Genomic DNA, 19,005 nt, shown 5'->3' with positions numbered 1-19,005 from the left:
AAGTTCAGTGGGTGGGGGGAGTTGCAGATACAACATTCTCATCTCGCTAAATTATTTTTTCAGACCAAGAAAAATAAAGGCTGCTTTAATAGAAAGGAGTTTTGTAAATGAGCTAAGACTGATAGTAGTAAGGGACGTTTTGTTTTAACTTTCAGGTATGTGCAGAAGAAACTTTGGCAGGTCTTTTTAAGCATTCAAAAACCAACCACTGAGAGTTAAATTCCTGTGTCCAAACACCACAGAGAACATATTTGGATAAGCAGTTCTTCAGCTGTTACAAGCAGTGCCCTCTTGTGACAAGATACTAGAAATATGCACTTCCATTTCCAGAAGTAGTCACTGATTAGTATGTCCCAACTACATGGCAAATGACATGCTCCTTGTAGACACTGTCTACTGATGAGTTTCCAGGGTTTTTTTTGAAGATATTCTTAGTGGAAATAGTGAAGTCAGTCTAGGTGCTGTAGAAAACAAGTCATGGTTTTACTGAAAAGCCGCTCCCAGATAAGAAAAATTAAATTGCAGAAAATATTATTATACTCACGATAGTCTTTCCACTGCAAAATATTTGCACAGTCTTTAATAATTACTTGCATTGAATCAAAGACCAGTGAGGTCAGCTGTCATTTTTGTTAAACATTCAAATTGATACTATTCATTTTACAATTCCAGTGTCTTTCCTATCTGTGTCCTTAAAGCAGGGGAGGGCAATTATTTTGGGTGGACAGTTGCTTACTGAATTTTGGCAAGCCATCAAGGGCTGCATGAGTAGCCCCACCACTTTTCAGGTGCCCCGCCCGCTGGTCACCATGTGACCAGAAGTCTCGCCTCCTGACCCCTGACCTGTGCCACCAGAAGTCCCACGCCTTCCTCCTGGAACTATTCCTTTCAGCAAAATACCAAAGTATATTCTAAAAAAATCAAACATGTACTACAACATTCATTAATTTCATTTCAAAAAATATTTTTCTCATATGTACATGTGTTTGTGTAGTGTACATAGAATTGATCGTATAATAGCTTAAAATGAACTCTTACTCTTGTATATTGTGGGAGGGTGCTGTAGGTTTGTCAGCATGTGCGGGGCTGTGGGGGGGATTTTTGAGGAGTGGAGCGGTGTGGGGGTGTGGGTGGGGATGGGTTTTGTGGGGGGCTGTGAATGTGTGGGGGAGGGTGGCTGAGAAGGGTTGTGGCTTACGTGGAGGGGGGAGGATTTGCCTACAGCCTGCCCCCGCCAGCACTCCTGCAAGCCCAGGCTCTGCGCTCCTGCCACTTCCGGCCCTGGGGCACTGGTACGGATTCCATGCTCCTGCTTGCTGCCCCTTGTCCCCCACCTGCCACTGCTGTGCTTCTCTTGCGGGCCACTCGAGCACCACATCCCAGCTGCTCTTGCAGTCCTGCCCCTGCAGCTGGGAACCATATGATGCCGGAGCGTGGTGGGGCAAGCAGGGAAATGGCTGTGGCAGACGGTGGGGGGCAGGAGGGGGCAGTGAGCAGGCGCACAGGGTGCAGTGACAGCCGGGCAGGAGCGTGCAGCTCCCGCGGGTGCACTGGGGCCAGTGCCAGCGGGACCCAGAGTGGGGCAGCAGCAGCGCAAGGCCTGGGCTGCCAGGGGCTCTGTGGAGCTGGGCTGTGCTGCTCAAGCTGGGAGAGGAGGGCCCCTGCCAGCCCAGGCTCTGCGCTCCTGCCACCTCGCTCTGGACCTCAACGGTGCTGGCCCTGGTGCACTAGCATGGGTCCCACGCTCCCACCCGGCTGTTGCTGTGTTCCACACATCTGCTCGCTGCCCCCTCCCCTGCCTGCTGCTGCCATTGCCCCACTCTCCCGCTCTGCCTGCTGGCCAGCATCACGTGTTTCCCAGCTGCAGCACTGGGACCACCGGAGCTGGCCTGGCCAGTCTGAGGACTGAGATGATCACTCACAGTTCTCCCCTGCCTCCCTCCCCACCTCCTTCTTATCTGTATTTCCCTCAGTGCAGGGAGGCAGGAACAGTCCCAGGCCAGAAGCCCCTGCTAGGCAGAGGCTTCTGGCTGGGGCTCAGGGGGAATGCAGGTGGGATGGGGCTGGCCAGATTTGCTGCTGCAGCTGTTTAGTTCTGCCGCTGGCTTCCCTGGGGTCTCACTATACCTGTCTCCTGTCATTTTGGACAGGCAGCCAAAGGCAGATAAATGTCAATTTTCTAAAATTGTTAGGGACCCCACAGGCCAGATAGAATGGCCTGGCAGGCTGGATCTGGCTTACAGGCTGTATTTTGCCCTCCCCTGTCTTAAAGCATTGGGTTTCTCCTTTTCAGTAGATTTACTCTAACTAAAAATTAACACTACATTGAGGGGGAGGGGAATAAAATAAAATGAATCTCTTTCTCATTACAAAAAGTTGACATTTTAATGTCAACTACTGAGCAGATCATTTGTTTCACTAATCATTGCTTGGTGTTGCTTTGAAAATTGAAGAGGCTATTTATGTACAAAATATCAGGTATTTATTGAACAGAATACAAAGGAAAAATCAGACAAATGTATTATTGCCTTGTTGAATGTAAGCCCTCAAAAAAAGACTGGACATTTAATATGGCTAACAAGAATAGGCAGAGTGATGAGAGTAAGGACTTTTTAAAAAACAGAATCTGGCAGGGATGTAAAACCTCAGGGACCACCTGTACTTAACCAGTGATGAGAAGAAATTTTCCCTATTGAAAATAACTCTGTAATATCCTACTGCAGTATTTATTATACTTTCCAACATAACAGCAGGTTCTAGTCAGAGAGACATCATTCTGTATTAAAATGGAAAACCAAAGTAGCAACTCCTACCATTTCCTATGAAATATTCAGTTTAGAGGCTCTATCAAAAATGTGTAATGGAAAGCTAGTAAAAAAGTGAACTGATCCACACTGTGCTCAACATTTCTATTTCCAATATTCCCATTTAGCCTTTAAGAACCCCAAAGAATGAAGGGTCATAAGAATGACATATGTAATTGTTATTAATACAAAAGTAATAGATAGGAGAGTCATTTCCATTAGCAGCTCAGTCCTAAATTTATTGAAAAAAATGTAAAACTAAACTAGGACAACCTGATACAATGGGTTTGTTCCCCTAATCATTGCTTGAGGATGCTTTTTAAATGTAAAACACTGTTTATGCACCAAACACTAGATGTTTATTGAACAAAATACCAAGGAGAAATCAGGAAAATGTAAGACATGCTTCATTACAGAAAGGAAACAATTAACTCAAATCTAAATGGGCAGCCTTGTAGGTAAAATTTAATTCAGTCTTGGAAGTGTAAGAGTCAAAGCTACAACATTTTTCACAGCTCCATATGAAGCAAAATATCATTAGTAGGGCTGTGCGAAGCTTCGGTTGCTGATTCGATTTGGAGGAGATTCAGCGTGATTCAGTGGTCGAATCTCTGAATCTGAATCAAATCAGGAGACTCATTAATCTCTCTGAATTGAATCAGAAACCTCCAATTTGATTTGGAAAGATTTGCCGATTCGGCCATAGGCACAGCTTTATGTTTTTTCTACATACCTCAAAGTACCAGGCGGCTCATTAACACTGAGATGGTGGGGCGGATGGAAGCACTTCCAGTCCACTTCTGGGTCTGCTGCCAAGCACATGGCAGGCTCCTTCGCACTCCTGTGGGACGCTCCATCTGCCCCAGCATCTCAGTGTTCATGAGCCTCCTGGCTCACATACCTTGATGTATGGAGAAAAAACATAAAAAGCTGTGTCTATGGCTGAATTGCTGATTCTCCAAATAAGAATCAAATCTTCAGATTTGGATTTGGCCAAATCAAATCGGGACAGTGATCCAAATCAACTAGTCAAATCACTGCCCCTGAATCAGGCCGAATCTGAATCGAATATGGTCCACTTTGCGCACACCTAATCATTAGGGACTGAGGTGACCAAGCTCATCCAATCAGGAGAGGGTGAAGTGCACAAGAAGAAAAATACATAACAGTGAAACAACTGGCTCCCAATGGCCTTGATTAAGTCCTCTGATGCAGTCAGTGCTTGATTAAAAGGTAGACACTCACCACTGACAGTAGGGAACAGTATTTACTGCATTTCTAAGAGCACAGATCAGAATCCACATCACAGAGACTTTGGAAAACTTCAACCCAACAGAGTTATATCATTCTTCTGCCCCATCACCTTCTTCCAAAACTTGAAGTAGCCTTTTGCAACGACTCATCCTATGCTTCTTGTGCACTAAGTGGGAGGTGGGTTTTGCAGTGCCTTTTTTGCTGAACCAATAGATTGAAGGATGCATTTGCCTCATTAGAACTTTTCCAAGTTTGAGCTAGCCCAAGCTTGTCTACGATGAAAACTTTGGATAGTGATGAGAACTACTTCACAAGTAACATATGCAAAAATGTATTTTAATATAGCAGGCTAGTGTTTAAAATAATCTTTATGCACACTGGGCGCATCTACACATGGAATTACAGCACATGAATACACCGCAGAGCTTATTGCTCCAGAGTTTATTGCTCCCGGGCACAGGCTCAAGTGATGTGCCTGGAAGAAATAAACTCTGGAGCAATAAGCTCTGCAGCTTGTTCATGCACAGCACATGGAGCCAGGTGAAAGCAGCCCTAGCTGACAGAGGACCCTAGGGGCCAGCCTACCAGCCCAGGGCTGCTCCCCGTGGCTCAATATGGTGTAAATTTATCTACACCATCCTAATAGAGGCATATGTGTAGACACCAAGATGTATACTGCGCAGCTAATTAGTCAACTGTGCAGTAAACATCTCATGTAGGCACACGCCCAACATAGCAATGAATCATGGGTCAGGTATTAGAGAGAATGCCTCAAATGTTACTTGGGCAATATGCTCTTAAGCCTTAACCATGAAGAATCCCTTGAGAACCCTCAAAAGTAACCTACAAGGCAATTTGAGTCTGGTCTTAGTGCGAACTAGAAAAAGTATGACATTTTTCAAAGCTTCAGATGTGTACTGCAACTATGTTTGGGCAGACCTTACATAAATCACAAGAAAAAGCTGGAGCTTTGTGTAAGGCACTCCTTGCTCTTGTTTCAATTGACCAAACCCTCATTTCTGAGTTTATTAATCAGACTACTGAATATATAGGAGGTCATGGCTCCTAAGCCTTTGATTTGTAAAAAAGGTATTTTAAAGTAATCTCACTGGGACAGTACTTCCTGCTACGGTCTTACAGAATTTATTTGTGTGGGTTTTCTTTTTTTTTTTTAGCTATTCTTGAATAAGAGAGGGATTTTTATAATAAATTTCTGTTGTCTTTTGTCAATTTAAGGGGGCATCCACATCATTACAACTGTGTAAGACCTGTATGGGGGAAATTTTCATATCACCCACAACATAAAAAAGCAGGTCAGCATCCAAGGAGAGAAGTCCAGGGGGTAGACAGAGAAATCCCCAAAAGTTCTTTTTTTGCATTGTAGAGTAGCAACTGCTTTACAATGCAAACTATTGCATGGAGAGCTGTCCCTGAAGTGGATTGCAATCAAAACTTTCATCCCACATAAAATAAATTCTTTTTCACATTTTAACTAATCAGTCTTCAAACTTAAGTTAATTGCCTCTCATATGCCTCCCTGATGTACAGCTCACAAGTATTTGTGAAACATGTGAGATTAGTTTTACAGTTCATAGATTTAATAGATTTCATAGGCATTAGGGCTGGAAGGAACCTCATGAGATCATCTGGTCCAGCCCCATGCTCAAGGGCAGAAGGTCAAGATAATTGTGCAAGATAATTGTGCAAGCACATCTTGAAAGTGTCCAGAGTAGGTGCTTGCACTACTTCTGAGAGGGGAGGGGGAGAGTCTATTCCAGACTCTGGGGACTCGAATGGTAAAGAAGTTCTTCCTTATGTCCAGTCTAAAACAGTCTTCCAGCGGTTTGTGACCTTTGCACCTCGTTTTCCCTGGGGGAGCCCTGGTGAACAGATGTTCTCCCAGGTTAAGATGAATACCCATGATATATTTATAAGCTGTGACCAAGTCCCCCCTAAGCCTACGCTTACCCAAGCTGAAGAGTCCCATGCCTCTCCTCATATGGCCTGCTGTCTTGACTTTTGATCATGTGCATGGTTCTCCTCTGGACTGTCTTTAGCATCTCCACAACCTTTTTAAAGTGTGGAGCTCAGAACTGGATACAGTACTCCAGCTGCAGCCACACCAGGGCTGAATAAAGCAGGAGAATGATATTTAGGGTCTTGTTCAAGATGCACCCTTTCCAATACCGAAAACCATAATGTGGAAGCAATTTCCATTTCATACATGGTGTCTGCAACCCCCCCTCCCCCAAAAAATGGGGTCATCATGGACTGCACTCTGCTCAGACCTCCCTCTCCCCCCTCCCCCAGTCACTCTAATGGAGAGAACACTGACCAGAGAAGTGGAGGCCAGGGGGAGGGAAGAGCGGTATGAACCCCACCTCTCCCACCTACTCCAACCATACCCTATCAGGAAGCACCAGAGCCTGGATAAGCTCTGCATGGATGCTGCTTGCAAAAATAGGGCTTAGGGGGGTGGGGGGAGGGAGGCACTTGCAGAGGGTGTTTCTTCTACTCCCACTGCTCACCCTACCTCTTAAGTGCCCACCTCTATCACCCCATGCTGATCACAGTCCATCTCACAGTTTAGCAGACTCTTAAATTACTGAGTCTGACTGGAGATTCTTTCTTATACTAAGGTGGGACTGTAAGGTGGAATGGCCCAAGTGGCCATGTCCATTTAGTAAGCACAGCACACTCCCTGGAGGGAGTGATTATAGACTTAGCTAGAGAGACTGCATCTCCCATGTAAGGTCTGGGAGCTATGCTACCACTTCCCCTTGACCTGAAAATAGAACAAGGTATAGCAGCAGCAGCACCAAGAGAGTTGGGGAGAAAGGACACTACCAGCAGCCTGTAGGGTGCACATTTTATTTCCCAGAACCAACAGCAGAATGGGCTAAAAGGGGCAGAATAGTGCCAGTACACGTCACTACCAGGTCCTACTGGGTGAGTACAACAATCACCTTACTCAGCAACAACTCTCTATTACCAGGGCAAATTTGAAGGCTCAGGCTAGCAAAACTTTCCAAGGCAGAAAAAGGCACTCTCCCTCCACCTGGGTGGGTTGAATGTTTTGCTTGGTGCATGTGCTCCATTGTAGTTAAAGAAGTATGCACGCAAGGGTTCCTGGGGCTAAAAGGGAGTACAGCACACTACTGCTCTGTGGACCTAAAAGCTGTGAGTTTGGTGTAGGGCCCTGCCCTTAGCAGGGAGGAGCTGTTAGGCTGGTCACCCTAGGCATCTGCTTTATGTACTTCAGCTCCTGGTGTCATTGCTACAACAGCACCCATAGCCATAGAAAGAACCATAGACTGACTTCAGTAAACCTGCCAAATTGAGAGGTGGGTCCATTTGAAACTCATTCTGGGAATAAAGGCCATTCTTATGGCCTAGGGCAGCATAGCGAGCAGTGCCCATGCTAGCGTGACATAGATGATGCACTGAGGCTAGGAACAGATGCTGCACAAGTTGTGCTTGTGTTTTTCTTGGAACACATATCTCCCTTTCAGTCAAGGTCAGCAAGTGGTTGAAAGCACTGCTACCTTTCTACCTAGTATTGATTCAACAATGCAGCCCCAGGACTTTTCTGACACACTTCACGAAGTCCCAGGATAAACTGTTAGTCCTTTTTATCTCATGAACGTTTTTAGGATTTGTCTTAGAACAACAGACACAGATATCTGAACAACTGTCCTTTATGCCAGAAGAAAATGGTCTATTCTGTAACAAATATAATATAGGTGGTAGGCAAAATTAGTAAACAAGTGGCCGGGGCAGGTCACAGCAACAGTTCCCTGTGTTGGTATAGTTTGTGTTTTACATACAATGACAGCAGGTGCTATTCTCACTGGACCCAAGCCCTGCTCTCTGCTCCTGGCCTTCAAAAGGGGTGCATGTTGACTCCTAGTTAGTCTAGAAAGCACAAAGGGTACATGCATTCAACAAACTGGTAGCTGTACCCTTTTCACAAATTTATCATCTAGTGTAGTGATAACCCAGGAAGAAAAAGACAGGAGCAGGAAATAAACACACGTCACTTCCTGCTGAGATACAAGGCACAGTCTTATGATAATACACAGGGCTTACCAGCCACCCAAAATGTTCTACGCAGAAACTTCACCTCATAGTAAAGTTACTGCACATTTTTCAAGGTGTAAAATTTAACACAAAATTTCAGATATTACTTGCACATCATGTGTCTGATCAGATTTGCCCATGCAGTAAAGTCAACTTACTATGTTGTAAACATGTTCTGTGTGCATCTTGCAAAGCTTTTTTTTTTTTTTGTTAACTACTGTTACATTTTCCTATACATCCTTCTATAATTCTAACCTTCTGCTCATCACCTGCATACCTAACTTTAGCGCACAGATTTAGTTTTCCAGGTAGCACAGTACAATTTTCAAACCCCTAGCACAGATCAATCAGTGTTCAGGGCAGGGGGAGGGGTGCCTACCTTTTGCAGTCAAAAATTAGTCATGTATTTACAACAGGATCATCAATTCCTATAGCCTTAAAAACAGTGTACTGATATCAAAATATTCATTTTAAATGATACAAGTACTTTATCTGTTTTGTTTTCCATCCATCCTTTTTACAGAGTTGATCCCAGAGAAACAGTTACTCATATAAAACAAGTCTTAAAATATACACTACAACCCATAATAATGCAATGTATAACCTATTATTTTCACACCATCCAGATTTTGCTGCACATATTTTAGACAAAAAATAGGATTTCACTGCAAATAAGATTGTAGGTTTCCAAGTAAAATAGCAATTATACACTGTATACATTAGTAACTCATTTTTGTTATGTACTGGGTATCAAGTAAAATATTAACTGCTTTTTTAAATCTAATTTTGCCTTTCTAAATATTTTTAGCATTTGTTAATGATCCCTTAGCAGGCAGCAGCTTAATGCACTGTAAAACAGGCCAAGTGTCAGCTTCACATAAGGACTTCAGATTCTGCTTTCATAACACTCCCTGAAGCAATAAAACTACTTCGTTGTTCAGTCTGCCATCCACTCACTCCTATATAATTTATTGTTCCGTTCCACAGAAGTTTTATTTATAAAAAGACACTTAAAAATAGATTTGTAGTTTACATATATCTACTTTTACATTGAACATTTTAAATATATTGCCCCTCTCTCCAAAGAAAAAATAGCATATACCAAAGGAAGGTTTGTTTGATTTTCACAAGTAAAAGATGAATTCATAGGGACATGATGATTTCTGAGGGCATGGGGTGTGGAAGCTTAGAATCCACAAAAGTACACAGCTAAGGGTTAACAAAAACCACACAAAAAGTAACTACTTTAAAATTAGCCTCATTAAAAGCCAAAAATATTCCTTTCTGAAGGCAACTGTTAGCTACAGAGCTACAAAAAATACCCAGAGATTCATCATCCTTGGTCCACAGAAATACACTGAGCAAATACACACAGCATATATGTTTACATTCTCAATGGACTAAGGAGGTTTCTCCTTTTACAATTTAACTTTTAACAATTTCAAAATCTATATATAATATATAGATATACATCTATCCATCTATATAGATAGACAGATAGATATAAATATCTATATATACATATAGGTAGATATAAAATCAATGCACTTAACTTAAAGCTTTAGATTTTAGTAACATCATTTAGACTTTGTTTATAAAACAAACAGACACAAGCACACTTCCTAGAGTGCAAAATGCTTCAATACTTCAACAACAAAACATCACACTGTTTTTAAAATATTAATTCGTTCTAGGAGTCAGCTCTTCCCCTTATCGTAGCATCCATTGCCAGCAACGGTTGCATCCAAACAAACTAAGGAGTACAGCAAATGCAACAGTAGAAATCCGCATACAGTTCCTTCTCTAGTCGAGAGGATGGTGTTCATTTGTACAAGCTCATGGTTGGGCTTTGATACATGCACATATAAGCATCACAAAGTAATCTTCGTGCACATCCTTGAATTTTTCGGGAGTCCAGTGAATGCAGTTCCTCTAGAGACATTTTTAAGTACTCTCCAACTTCTGGGCACGGGGTAACTTGAGGAATGTTAAAGCCATTCTGGCCTCCTTTTGCAGAGAAAGCAAGAAGAGAAACAAGATTAGGTTAGAATTTGAAGCACTCCCTTCATCATCATATGGTGCTTTGAGAAGAGCCAATTAAACATCTAAAAACAGGGCTACTGTGGGTTTCAATAATTTCTGGAATAGGTCTAACGCTTCCCATCCCTCCCGCCAAGACCTGCAACTGCCATAGCAGGATTTTGTAATCTTATGGAAACCTCAAATACAAATGTAAAATTAGGCTTAAATTACCTTCATCCTAATTATGTGCATAAACCACGAATTGTTATATGAATTGGTCTAGCTAGTACAAGGACTTCACAGTACAGTCAAACATCACTTTTGTACAGCAGAAAAAGCCAGATGCAACTTCTTAATAACTTTCCTTCAGCTAATGGGATTTTAAATCAGGTGTGCTGAAATAATCCTGCTCAGAAATAATCCTGGTCACAAAAAAGTATGGGGGTAAGAAAATTAACATCTCAATCAAATTGTGCTGGATGCTGTGTATAGTCTGTCAGATTATGTTTTTATTCCTGTTCCCACAAATCAGAAGTAAATTGTAAAATGACACGGATTCTACTTGCACATCATCCAAGCTGCTAACAGACCACCAAGTACATCATGATGTGCACAAGCAACCATGCTCAACTTTCAGGTCCTAGGACAAGTATGTAAAGCTCTTGGACAGAAAAAGGATTTACACCTCTGCTAAAATAAACAAAATCAAGTAGAAAAATGAGCTTCCGGACTGCTGTTTTTCTGAGTCACTTTTCAGAGGACAGCACCATCTGAAGGAAGATGGTCACATAGCTTTGACCGGCAGGAATATAGTTACTGAATGACTAAAATGCGAGCTGCATTCTTGAACTAATTAAAAAAAAACCCTAAAGTCACACTGACAGCTCTGAAGCATTTCAGAACAAAGCTCAATAGCCTTCTGGATATAAGAAGATAAAGGAAGCTTTGATCCTATGGCAGCATCTCATCCACAGCAGGAAACAAGATTCCTACTTCTCACTCTCCCCAAAGAGAAAAAAAACCCAAAACAAACAAATAACCTGGACTCGCAAATACAGTCTCAAGATTTCTGCATGCCAACACCACCATCCTCAGGAGGCTCTGACTTCTATCTATTACTCTGATTCTCTAAGGCACTAGTACACAACGCACTGTCCTCGGTTCACCACCATTTAATGAAACACTAACTGAGAGAATGTTAACATCAATGGAACAGAATGTTGTTAGTGGATAATGGCCTCCCACTGCTAACTAACCAGAGACACCTTCAAAGCAGTTGGCACTGATTCTGCACTACAAAGACTATTTCTATTATACCAAACACAGCTACAGTTTGAGTCATTTAGAGTCTGCTACATTCTGGAACAGAGAAAAATGGCAGTTGCACTATTTAATAATTATATGATGTACTATGTATCTTGGCATTTGAGAGAGCTTCTATTTAGAATTCATGGCATATTTGAACAAGTACATGTTTTGTTACTGGAAAACTTCTGAAGTCACATATTCAGGAAATAACCTATGAGTGAGTTTAAATTTCAAAACACAGAAGCAAAAAAGACCATTTAATAAGGAAAAACAAATTAATGATATACCATCCCGATCTGCCATGCTGTCAAAGAAGAGCCAGGCGGAGTCATCTCTCCCATATTTAACAAATGCTACATAGTGGCTTGTTTCTATGCAGAGAACAGCAAACAACTCCATTTTCTGGCATGGGATACATCCATGTCTCCAATCCCAGTCTGGTAGATCTTTAGGAAGTGACAATGGATTGAATTTATGATTTTGTCTCCTGGGATGAAGGTGAACCTACAGTTAGATCAAAGTTTAAAAAAAAAAGTCAGTTTTTGGGTGGGTGGGGGAAGATGGAACTTTCCATTTTAGTTTTGGCCTCTCCCCATGCTGGTCTCACCAATGTGGCTAGAAGGGGCAACTATAGAGAAGAAGGGAGTTCAATTCCAGACATATTCAGTGCTTGTCATCTCCATGCAGACTTACAGAAGTCAACCTCCAATAAAAATGCTGTCAATGGTGACACCTGCCCCTGGGAACTGAATCAAGACCATGATGGTTTCATGCATGCCAAATAGGTACTAGACAACTAAATTTTCAGTCACTGCCACCTAAAGCCAAGTGTGAACCAGTATGAGAATGTTAAAAGTATTTTCTTCTTTTAAAATTTAATACAAACTAGTAAGGTAAGGAATTCTGACAAGCCTAGATTACTGCTTTCCCATCAAAGGCTCACAAAGCTGGACTGTAGGATTGCCAGATGCTATGGTAAATGCTGTGCAAAAATAGTTAAGGGTCTGCTAAACATCCCAAACAGAAGCTTTACTTTGCTAATGATGCCTGTATCCTGGTAACAGCCTAATAAAAAAGAAGTTTTAAAGTTTCAGACTTGCTCTCTTGTAGCAGTCAGTGCCTTCAGATATTACTATAGCATCCCAAGCTAGATAAGGAATCATTGAGAGAGAGAGAGCGAGCTCATACACTTGTATGCAGACACAGGAAAGAAAAAAAATAAAACAAATCCCCTTCTCCAGCTTACTTGTGTGTTGCAGGTTTTACAAAACTGCTTGATTTTGCCAGCAGAAATGTCAGTATCTTCATAACATTCTCTACATTCAAACATCGCAAGTCCTCCACATATACGGCATTGTCGAGGAGCTGCATTTTTGTAATATAAAAAGATACAATTGACGTTTCTTTTCAAGATTGTATTTTTAATTAAAAATAGATTATTTCAAATGGAGATAATCTAGATGAAGCCAGTCAAAGTCGACATCGCTAATTAAACAAATTAGATCAAAGCAGAGACAGGGAGGCTGTTCCACAGTAACCATTTTGCGCTTGTGCTTCTTTCCTGCAGTAAATGAAACTGAACTGGGGCAAGTTGACCATCATTTAATTCAGGTTAAGATGTCCTACCTTTGCTTCCATTATTGGATAGAAATGGGCAAAGAAAACAGAAACCATAGAATAGACAGCATGCAAGAAGTCTCTCCCCTTCTTTTGTAACTATATTCATTTGTTCCCTCCATCTTCTAGTAGAAAGCAGCAGAAATAAACCTTACTAAATCCCAATTTCAGAAGTACAGTTGACGAATATGTAACAGTCAAACACATTTGTAAAAAAGGGGTGCAAGTTATTATCACAAATTGTCTTCCCTTATCAATCCACTGGGCGTTATATTATTTAACACAGCTTAGCATTTAGCTCTATCCAAAACCTAAACAAGATGCCATGCAACTTGAAAGGCGACAATGAAGATACTTAGAAATTTGTTTTAAAATGTTTAGTTGAGGACATTTGGAGTGATTTCAATGAGTGTTCTTCCCTGAGTTACACAGATTAACAGACATTACATACAATTTGTACAAGAGGTGACTAACAGTGCAAAAAGATACAGTCATCCTAGCCCTTCCAATGTAAACACAAACATGTATCAACAGCTAAAAAAAAGATTACTACTACATGCTTAAAGTTGGCACTTTAGCATCCATTGTTTTTTCCCCAATTTAAAAAGGTGTCGATGAATATTTTTCCATTTTCATAAAGATAAAGAATACTTTTCCTTTTGTGAAATAAAAAATAAATAAAATCAAGCCAACTTTGACCAAACTTCATGAAAAAGGGAAAAAAAGATACCAGGTACAGAGTAACCATTCAAAATTACCTGCAGTTCCACAATATTCTATTCTTGTGTTGACAGTAACACACCTTACATTTGAATTGTCCTTAAAAGTCATAAAAGTCAAAATACTAAGAACTCTAACTTTGACTATGGCTTGAAGTCAGAAGTACAGGAACTTTTACATGTGCTCCAGAGGATAGGGGCACATGACACTTTAACTGGAGCGGCTCTCAGAGCCACTCTAATTAACGTGCTGCTGTATCTCCTGTATCAGCGTCCCCATGCTTTATAATGGCAGTGGGGGAATTTGAACTAAAGCTCATTTGAGGAGCTTTAGTTCAAGCGCCCCCACCATTTTTAAGCGCGGGGACACTGATACACGAGACGCAGATGGCTGCTAGAGTGCAGCAACTGGAATTCCAGAGGATCGGAGCAGCCTATATTCATAAGAGATCTCATTTTAAACAGCTAAAAGTTCAGTTTTCCAAGAATGAAACGATCAAAATGTTCATCCTAAAATGAGTTGCATTAAAAATGTAGAAAGATGCTAAATATAAATTTCACATGTGGCCAATAGTTGTTTATACTTACTGTCTTCAAGTAAGTCTGTTATATTTAACTCCAGAGAAGGAAAAATTTTGTTGAACATCTTGAAGTCCTTTCCAAATCGAGGCATCTGAATAATCAGACATGAGGGTGCCTAAGAAAAGTTTCAAAATGTGATTTAGATCTTACAAGTTTCATATACATATTTGGTCTAATTTGTACATTTTGTAAGTCGTCACCTAAAATCCTATAAACTTATAACTGTGTCCCACATTTTTAAAGTCAAATAAGTCACCTGTTTAAGTATCAGCCAACACCTAATAAAAATAATTTAATGTTTACAATAACACTGATCCTCTGAGAGATTTTCTATTTAAAGGAAAACTCAAATCTATTCATTGCAGTAGGTACTAGGCATGCTTGCTTAAACCAACCATGGACTAACTCCCTCCTCTAAAAAGCCATCCTATTAAAAATACTATAAAGAAATCTCAATTCTTTAATCCTCTGTAAAACAAAATGATTCGCAAAAGAAGATTACCAATTATTTATATATCAAAATATTTTAATAACTACAAACTTAAGCCATAAATCCAAGTCCCTTTGATTCTATTAATACACACACATTTTATATATAAAATCTTTTCAAAGTGTTTAATAAAAGAAATCTAGTGTCATGGTAATCTTCTGACACCAGCAGTTCAATACTATCCTTCTCAAGCATTAACACATTTTCTACTAATATCAGTAATTCCGTCTTCCCAACACTCAAGACACTCAACACTCAAAAAGACACCATAAAAATCTCCTGTTAATAAGAACCGTTTAAACAATTGTGACCTTGTAATAAAAGTTACGAAGTATGAACTATAACCAACCTCTGCAAACTTCAAGTTGCTATTGATGAAAGACCATTCCAATAACTGCTGAATTGTTGGAACGCCAACTTTTTCATTTTTGTCCATAAAAATTTGATAGAAGTAACAATCTTGCACTTTTTGACCTGCTGATCTAAGAATACAGATAAAATATATCTTCAAAATATTGGCATTTTTAACAATACAGCTGAATTGTAATTTGAGGCTATTCTTACCATAGAAGAAATCTATTGCATACCATCCATTCCCTTGTTAACATACTTGTATTTTTACAGATTGTAAAATGTTAACATTTTTAGATTGCCCTCAAAAAATGTTATGGAAAGTTGCATCTAAGCAAAGTTCAAGTTGAGCTCAGGAAATGTTTTGGGTTTGTTTGTTTGTTTTTTTATTTTGTAGTAAGGTCTATGCAAAGCATCAGAAACAGATACTCTAAGGCAGTCTTTGTTGTGAAATCTGAGAAAACATGCCAGTAAAGTAAGTTAGAAAAAAGGCCAAAGAAAGTAAATCTGGAGAAGAGTGAAACCAAAGTACCACAGGGAAACCGTAAAGTTAATATAGGGCTGAAACATATTTTGTTCCAACACAAAGTGTTCTCAGTTTTATATTTTTGATATTTTTTTGGTTGAATTACACCAAAGTAAAGCTTTAAAGGGAAATGTTTCTGTTTGGAAAATCGAAATGAAATACTTTATTTTTTAAGATCACACATGGTCCACAAAATTTTACATCAGTGGTCTCAATATTTCTCAGAATTTTGCCCAATTCAAACACAAAATCAAATCGCATCCTCCTGAAATAAAATCTGCAAGGAGGGCATGCAGAGTACCCAAGAATCCGTAACATTCACATGGGAGAAAAAGAGCATGTGAGAAAACTTAGTCCCCAGTCCCACAGACATCAGAGGAAAGAAGTTAAAGATGGAGCTGCTTCATTACAGTTGAGCAATGTGATTGTCAAGCTCTCCAAGTGCCACGTTGTCATTAATCTCTCAACCCCAGAATGCAAAATAAAAGCTGCTCATTCCAACTTTAGCCTTTTTTGAACTCAGACCTAGAGTGGTGGCCACAGCATCTGTGTGTTGACCAGGATCTGCCACTATTTTCTAAAAGCATTTTCTATAAAGTACTAAATATTTCCTTAGCTCCTTTCAGCAAAAGGCTGATAAAAGACCAGGGAATCTCAAGCTGATCAGAAGCAGGAAAGAACAAATCTCCTGCTCCACAGTGTGCCTCCTCATCTCCCACCCCTCAAGCCTTAGAAAATTTTTCTCTCTGGAAGCCCCACAGGAGAAGGCTATAGTATATTTAAGGAACATCAACAGTAGATAATATGGATACCAGAGTTAGCAGTTTGCCCCGTTTGAGAAGCAGGACAAATTACCCAACGCTGATCTCCATGCTGCTGCAGTTAGCAACTTTGTAAAACCGACTGAGATACTGCCACACTACATTGCAGGCTGCAATATAATGCCCTTCGTTATCTCAACCCCAAAGTTGCAAGGCAACTCAGGATTTATTGCAGTCCCTGTAAGAAGAGGAGTTCCCAGTAAAAGCAACTATTGAAAAATTCTCCTGCCTAATGAAATTTTCTAAGCAAAGAGCTACATGAAGCTAGGCTAGGTTGCTGTATAGAAGCTTTAGCCCCTCTGCACAACAGCTCCTATATCCCACTAAACCTGTAAATCTTTGCATATGTAAGTGATGACGCCTTTCCAAAACAAGGTTTGGGGCAAAATGGACCCCCACTGTGCTATTTCTAAAGGACGAATGAAGAAGAAACTTCAAGATGATTTTCAGAATTCTCTCTCTGCTATATAAAAAACAACATTCACAAAAAATAATTAGGCCCTACAATTTTACAAACCCTGAATGCATGTATTTTTGCAAGAAATAAGAAATCCAAACCTTGCTGTCCCTTAAGGCATAGGCTTTTGAATTTTTCTCCTGAAACTCAATTTCCACTGCTTACAAACCGCTTCTGCAGGCTCTGCAGGATCCCCAAACTATAGCCAGGTTTAGAAATACACTGTGGTGCTAGCTATGCCAGTACAGGCAGGGCATAGGGCAGGCATAATAAGTGAATAATAGTTGAGGGGACCACTTCAGTGACCCCAAGAAAACACAGGTCCTTCTGGCTTCTAGGAGCATGTCAGTGGTAGCAGGAAGCAAGACCAATGTGGTCATCAAGTCTTGCTGAGATTACACAAAGTACACATTAAACCATGGGAGGGAAGCTCCTCAACAGAAGTAACAACCCTCTCTTCAGCCCCTGGCACTGCCCTAGCATTAGTACAGAAAAAATTTAGCTGCAAGAATTCAACATGTAAATCTTTATTGCTTAGACAAAATGGGCATTTTACCTGATTTTTAACAGTGGTTCTACTCTTAAAATATGATGAAACAAAATATTCAAGAATTCTTCTGGATCTGTGCAAAAATAAAGTCATGTTAGCATGTTAAAGCAGATAAAAATCTCCCAGACAGAGTTCTTAAATAAACTAGGGAATTTTATTCTAAAGGGAATTTAAGTTAATTCCATAAATTTCTGTAGCACAATAGAATTATCATCAAATTATCTCAACTGCCAGATGAACATTAAGTGATATCCCACTTCAAAGGGAGTCATTTGACTCTAAAATTTTCCCTTGAGGAAAAAACTTCTGCCAGCACAGGAAGTAGGGAAAAGTAAGAGAAAAGGGGGAACAAAAAATAATACAGTATCTGCTAATCTATACAAGGATGTGTACCGTAGTAGAAGTGAGGTTTGTCTAAATTGGAAGTTAAGCCACCAATTTAATAGTGAGTAGGCCCCAAGGGGAAAAGTGACAGAAGTCAATACCAAAGGAAGGGAAGAGCTGTTTCCTTTCCATTTGTAGTAGAACAGACTGCCACTTTATAGCAGCCCTGAGCTTACGCAAAAAGAAAAAGGTATAATTGTCCAAGAACTAAGTGACTGTGTATCAGATCTTGGTAAAAAAAAGTCACCTGGGTTTTATTTTTACATATACTTAATTATAAAATGTATTTATGTAATTAAATGTAAAGTTGAGCTTCTCTAGGGGCACCATACGAGTAGTTCTTAGGGGAAAATGTGAGTGCAGAATATAAGCCTTATGAACAAGCTCCTGAAGGTCATTCCATAGGAACATAATGGCCTTCCTAAGAAGGTCAATACTCCCAGCTTTGTTTACAGACTTTATTTGTGAGAATCACCCTCCTGCAAGGGAGTTTCAGTTTTCTCCTTTACCTGCGGTTATGAAGTGGAGAGACTGCTACTAGAAAAAACTGTTAATTTAGGTTTCCTCATTCACAAGTGACCAGTGCCAGTACCTGTGAATTTTTCAGTTACCTACCCCAAATCAAAGCTTTGAAACTACAAACAGTTATTTATATAACTTAACCTATATTTAATTGTATTTTATGTTATGTCAATCCCTTCTTAGTGAAATGCCTCCCCACATATGTGGAAAAAAATGACTTACCTTTTTCCTCAGAAGTAAATCCTGATGCAGCCTCAACTTTTTCCAATATTTTCCTCAGTTTCATTATTTTAGTGGCGCACACATACCCATATCTAAAGAAAGGAATTGGTGTAATGAATAATTAACTAATCCTTCACATTAATACCCAAAGGCTTGAACACAGACATTTTTCTCACAACTTTTGTTTACTGACTCCTACACAGTATCTGGTATTCCCCTCTCTCAAACCTAATTGTCAAGACCCTCACTCTTCTCTGGTTTGGCCTCCTATATTTTGGGGCACAGCACCGCTGAAT

The 19,005-nt window shown here is 40.2% G+C and overlaps 1 protein-coding gene across 3 annotated transcripts in view; it reads right to left on the bottom strand.

The window, feature by feature from the left end:
* Positions 1 to 8,105: 8,105 nt before the first annotated feature.
* The window catches only part of CYLD (CYLD lysine 63 deubiquitinase), a 32,276-nt gene continuing 21,376 nt past the window's right edge, over positions 8,106 to 19,005 (bottom strand). For all 3 annotated transcript variants that reach the window (XM_090062290.1, XM_090062291.1, XM_090062292.1), the window contains exons 11-17: positions 18,710 to 18,801; positions 17,588 to 17,654; positions 15,226 to 15,358; positions 14,393 to 14,501; positions 12,715 to 12,833; positions 11,756 to 11,972; positions 8,106 to 10,145 (exon numbers count right to left, since the gene is read on the bottom strand). In XM_090062290.1, the coding sequence (XP_089918416.1) occupies positions 9,961 to 10,145; positions 11,756 to 11,972; positions 12,715 to 12,833; positions 14,393 to 14,501; positions 15,226 to 15,358; positions 17,588 to 17,654; positions 18,710 to 18,801 (922 nt within the window). In that variant the 3' untranslated portion in view covers positions 8,106 to 9,960. The remainder of the gene's footprint in view (positions 10,146 to 11,755; positions 11,973 to 12,714; positions 12,834 to 14,392; positions 14,502 to 15,225; positions 15,359 to 17,587; positions 17,655 to 18,709; positions 18,802 to 19,005) is intronic.

Source organism: Crocodylus siamensis, chromosome 9 (assembly GCF_052110815.1).
Source record: "Crocodylus siamensis isolate JL-2025a chromosome 9, ASM5211081v1, whole genome shotgun sequence".
NCBI lineage: Eukaryota > Metazoa > Chordata > Crocodylia > Crocodylidae > Crocodylus > Crocodylus siamensis.
The sequence above is the reverse complement of the archived record's forward strand: the minus strand, read 5'-3'. Positions and strand labels throughout refer to the sequence as shown.